The sequence below is a fragment of the Magnolia sinica genome, chromosome 5 (assembly GCF_029962835.1).
Source record: "Magnolia sinica isolate HGM2019 chromosome 5, MsV1, whole genome shotgun sequence".
Taxonomy (NCBI): domain Eukaryota; kingdom Viridiplantae; phylum Streptophyta; class Magnoliopsida; order Magnoliales; family Magnoliaceae; genus Magnolia; species Magnolia sinica.
Genome location: NC_080577.1, coordinates 10,962,847 through 10,968,588, shown reverse-complemented (window position 1 = coordinate 10,968,588; position 5,742 = coordinate 10,962,847). Strand labels below are relative to the sequence as shown.

At 41.8% G+C, this 5,742-nt stretch overlaps 1 protein-coding gene across 1 annotated transcript; it reads right to left on the bottom strand.

Moving 5' to 3' along the window:
* Positions 1-1,645: 1,645 nt before the first annotated feature.
* On the bottom strand, positions 1,646-3,260 carry LOC131245426 (putative pentatricopeptide repeat-containing protein At1g53330). Its single transcript, XM_058244880.1, has one exon. The coding sequence runs from the start codon at positions 3,152-3,154 to the stop codon at positions 1,748-1,750; it is 1,407 nt and encodes a 468-aa protein (XP_058100863.1). The 5' UTR covers positions 3,155-3,260; the 3' UTR covers positions 1,646-1,747.
* Between the last annotated feature and the right edge of the window lie 2,482 nt (positions 3,261-5,742).

The following is a 5,742-nucleotide window of genomic DNA, read 5'->3' as shown; positions in this document are numbered from 1 at the left end:
TATGTCTATAGTTATCGTTTATGCACAAATGAAATCATTAGCATACGCACATGCGTCTGTTGGTTCAGAAGTCCCATTGAACAATTTCCTACATCATACCTTACTAAAATGCAATCCTGCTATCATTGAGGTGAGATGTCACCTGATATTCTTAGATGCAATATCCAATTCTATGCATGGTTTACTGCCAAAATCTAAATCCAATTTTGACACAGTGAGGGATGTGACGAGGTCGATCACTGTCTTCCTTAAGGGACAACTACTCTGAATCCACAGAGCTCTCTTTCTTGATCACCTTCACGGAGTCTTCTCCATGAAATTGCAAATCTTCGTTCTGCTTGTTGACTACATCTAACAGCCAATCCTCTGCTTTCCTTTTCAACAGACTGAGTAGATGAATGCTTTCTTCGTATCGAGAGTCATCCAAGTTCTTCTGCCCACAGACTATCTATAAATATCGACTTTCTCCATGATCTTTGAGCTCTACCATTCAAGAGCGAAGTACCCAAGTGTCCCTCTCATTTCTGTCATTACTTGACTTTGGTCCCTATTAATTAGCTTAGACAATCCAAAATCTGATATATTTGCATTTAAGTTTTCTTCTAGGAGGATGTTCCGGGGCTTAATGTCTAAATGTGCAATTCTCTACCCATATTCTTCATGGAGATATGCGGGTCCCTTGGCTATATCAATTATAATTTTCCCTATCGTTTGCCAATCCAAAGCAAGCTTTTGGTGTTTATGGAAGAAAATCCATACACCTGAGGACCCATTGCACATATACTCAGAAACCAAATCCCCCTTCTCAAAACAATCCTCTTCCTCTTCCCCTTCAACATTTTTCCTTCTCGAAAGCATGATACAAATACTAATTAGAAGAGATGTATCAAACAAAGCTGCAAGGCCGGAGCCCAATATTGCCACTGTCTGTTTTTTTCTCTGTCTTTTTCTTTTTTTTTTCTTTTTTCTTTCTTTTTTTTTTTTTGTCCTTTCCAGAAGGCAGAGGAGCATATGCTTCATTTAAAGGATCAGGAAACGGAGCTATCGGCAGAATCTGCACTTTGATAAATGCTGAAGAATTATAATGGATTTTTATTTTTTATTTTTCCTTCTGGTTGTTTATCAATGGAAACAGCCGGGATGGTAAGAATCTGCACTTTGATAAATGCTAAAGAATTATAATGGATTTTTTTCCTTCTGGTTGTTTATCAATGGAAATAGCTGGGATGGTATGAATCTGCACTTTGATAAATGCTGAAGAATTATAATGGATTTTTTAATTTATTTTTTCCTTCTGGTTGTTTATCAATGGAAACAGCCGGGATGGTAAGAAGCAGTCCCCATTAGCGACCTTATTTATATATAATTTATACACACATACGTGCACATATATAGCCATTTTTTCACTCCTATTTTTTAATCCAAACCATATTAAATCCGAATTTTTCATTGGTCATCCACCACTGGTGACCTTCTCTTTTTCTCTATGCCTATAGCCACGACATTTCCTTCCATTTTTTCTCTCACCCTCCAAAAGTATATTTCCCCTCATTTCTCACTCTTTATCTCCCTTGCTCTCTCCATGTGCATTGCAAGTGCCAATTCCCCTAGGCCCTAGTCATAGTAGTAACAATAACAATAATAATAAAACCCTCATGCAAGAAATTACCAATTAAATGGTGCTACTATAATTTTAATAGGTCAGCAGATTTAACCTTTAGAGATGATTGGAAAATAGTATTCTTACTTATGCCATTCTCAAACTATCAACAACCGCACATGTCTTCAACAGCTCAGACTTGTGGCACACAATGCCAATCACCATTTTCCATGTATCAATATCGATAGCATTTCCTTTCATCAAACTATTCAAAACTGACCCCAACAGCTCAACAATCCCTTCCTTACACAACCCCTCTACAAACTTTTGTACACTTACAGCACGAGGCTTATGTCCCTTGAACAACATCTCATCCAAAGTTTGTGCTGCTTCCTTAAATTCCTTCCCATTGCATAATCCATCAAAGAGCGTCCGATAAGATACAACATCAGGAAAACAACCCCGCCTTGGCATATCCTCAAACAAATCACATGCATCTCTCAACCTAGCCTCCTTACAAAGGCCTGCAATAATCACATTATAACTAAAGACATCTGGTTTACATCCCTCCTCCCTCATCACATCCAAGACTGCAAACGCAGAATCAAATTCTTTTTCACCACAAAATCCTGCAATCAATGCATTGTAAGACACTGTATTAGGCTTACATCCATTCCCCCTCATCTCCTCCAAAATTCCAACGATCTCTCCCTTACGACCTACTTTGAAAAGCCCACTAATCAGAGTCGAATAAACCGCTGAGTCCAATGCAACCGTCTCATCCGACAACATCTCATCCTTAAGCTTAAAAGCCAAATCCAACTCATTCATCTGGCAAAGGCCTTTGATCAGCGAAGTGTAGATAAAAACATTTGGTTTCACGTGGAACACTCGTATCATATCCTCTTTCAGCCGAAAAGCTTCATCTAACATCGAATTCGCACAAAGGGCGGAGATCAAAGTTCCGAAAGTAATGACATTCGGCTGAATTCCCCTTCTACGCATTTCATCGAACATGTTCCAAGCATCACACAACGACTTATTCAAACAGCAAGCGTTAATCAGAATATTGTAGGTGCATGCATCGGGAACCGCGTACTGATCAAGATCTAGATAAAATTCACGAATCTTTTCGAATTCTCTACAAGCCAAGAGCGCACTGAGAAGGGAATTGAGAGATCTGATAGTCCTTAAGGAGCCGAAGGAAGGGATCTGGTCGAAGGTGTGGAGGGCGGGGCCGGGCATGCGGGAGCGGCCGTAGGAGGAAATGACGTGGCAGAAGAGGGATTCTTTGGGGACGAAGCGGTGCCGCTGCTGCTTCATCTGGAGGAGGATCTGTTCCATGTCGGGGAAGAGCTTGGCACGGGCGAGCTTGGAGATGATGAGGTCATAGGAGAGCGCGCTGTGGCGGAAAGGTTTTGGGGAACTAGGGTTAGGGTTTTGGAAGAGGCGGAGAGCTAGGACTGGGTCTTCTTCGAGGCGGAGGAAAGAGGAGAAGCGGAATGGAGAAACGGTTTTGAGATTTTTCCCCATTTGTAAGAAAGCAGAGAGCATGGATATGAGCGCGCGTAGAGAGAGACGTTACGGGCTTCTGATATGCGCCGAGTTCGAATTTCGCACAAACAACGCGAAGTGCATCGATTTTCAAACCCATATTCGTTTTGCCACTTTCGCGACAAAGGATCGAACGGGACGCGGATTTCCTGCGAAAGCCTTTCGCAGGAAGTTCCTGCGGTGGAAACTTAGGTGGGGCCTAACGTGATGTTTGTGAAAAATCCACCCCGTCCATCCGTTTTGTGAGCTCATTTTATCCCTTGGAACCAAAATTGAGCAGAATCCAAGACTCAATGAGGTCGCACTAAAGAAAAATGTGTGTAGGGAAATTCCTGCCGTTGCAACGTTCTTGGAGTCGACAGTGATGTTTATATGCCATCTATACCGTTTATAACGTCATCCATATTGGGATGAAATGAAAACACAAATATTATCCTGATTCAAGGCTTCCGTGGCTACACGAATATTTCAACTGTTGACGTTCAATACTCACGTTTTCGGCCCACCTGAGTATTGGATGCAGATCCTTTTTTGTCCTCATTCCTAAAATGAGCTCAAAAAACGGATGAATGGAGTGGATTTCTTAGAAACATCACCTCGGGCCCCACCTAAGTTCCCCGCGCAGGAACTTCCTGCGAAAGGCTTTCGCAGCGAATCCTCGTCCGATCGAACTCGTGTGTCGCCGCCACGGATTGGCTACTCCCCCTGACACCAGCCCCGTCGCTGATGGTCGGTGCTCTGTGGGCCCCACCATGATGTATTTGTTTCATCCATTTCGTTCATCCATTTTTACGGATCATTTTATAGTTTGATTCAAAAAATAATAGAGATATAAATCTAAGGCCGATTACACAGGAAAACAATAATGATTAGATATCCACCATTAAAACCCTCCTAAGGTCTACTGTACTGTTTATTTGACATTCAATCTATTAATTAGGTCATAAAGACCCAAAAGGAAAAAAATAAACATCAGCTTGATCCAAAACTTTTATGCCCCGGAATGTTTTTAATGGTCAACGTTCATTCAACACTGCCTGTAATGTGGTCCACTTGAGATTTTGATATACTCAATATTCCCCTCGTAACATAAAATGATCTATAAAAATAGATAGGCAGCATAGATGAAACACATACATCATGGTGCGGCCCAAGGCCAGCCATTGGGTGGTGGCAGGAGTAGTAGCCAATCCGTTTCCGCCCACTGGGGGCCACACGCTGAGTTCCCATGATCCAAACCGTCCATGTTATAGGCTGTGTCAGGACGCGGATTGGGTACTACCCTCGCCCGTCCCGAACTCAAAACAGGTCAGGGCTCGGGGGCCCCACAGTGATGTATGGGTTTATCCACACTGCGCATCCATTTTTCCATATCAACTGGCACAGTGGATATTAAGCGGTCACAGTTGAAAATTTCATCGGCCACTGAGGTTTTGGTTCAAGCTGATATTTGTTTTTCACTTTATCCACGCCTATCTGGCCACAGGTTGTGGTCAGATAGCAAATAAACGCCACAGTGGGCCTTAGCAAGATTTCAACGGTGGGTATCATTATCCCTGCCGTTTCCTGTGGTGTGGTCCACCTGAGGCCTTGGATGTGCTTCATTTTTTTGCTAATACCCTAAAATGATATGGCAAAACAGATGTACTTTATTTTTTAGCCAGTACCCTGAAATGATGTGGCAAAATAGATGGATGGTCGTGATAAAGTCATACATTACCGCGGATCCCTTGAAGCACCTGTTCCGAGCTGGGACAGGCAGGGGTAGTACCCAATCCGTATTCGGTCATCATAAGTAGATTAAGCTGAACGGATAATTCTGACCATCATTGCCCTGGTTGAATTTAGAACCATGACAATAAACTTTTCAGTGGCCCAATTTGAAAAATCAAAGTCAAGTTGAGATGATCACTAAAAGGGATTGTTGAGCTGTTGGGGTCAGAATGACAAGGTCTACTCAACGTGGATTAGGCATGAATGAAACCTTTCACCCGGTCTTGATCATATTGGAATGGGATGATGAATTTATTTCACTTTTTCGCCAATAAATCATAATTATTGTGGAGAATGGAGCAGATTGATTAGGTCGGCTACTCTTCCTGAATCTCAGAGAATGGATTCAAATCACCTTAAGGATTCTTAGCCCCCATAAGGCAGTCTGCAAAGTATAGAGGTGCCAGACTTCTACCTGATGGATTTGAACACTCGCACTTGACCTATCCCTTTCACTAAGGTCGGAAATGAGAACCAGACCACCCTAATGAAATGTATTGAAGGAGAGCTCACAGATATTCTATTCTGTTAAGGAAGAGCTAGCACCTTTTGGACATTTTTGCCCCACAATTACTGTTACAAAGTTTGGGCATTAGAGGTTGAAATAGTCTTCAAAATTTAGCTGCTTGGCAACCAAAAATTCAGATAGCCTTCAAACATGTTAAAATGATGCCCTCTTTAAGGGATTGTTTGGTATCATGGATTTGAGTGTATTTGAGTGTATTTTTGAAAGTATCTGAAATTAGGTGTGTTTGAAATACAAATTCAATGTTATGAAATCTCTCCTTGTTACTACTGTGATTCATAATCATATG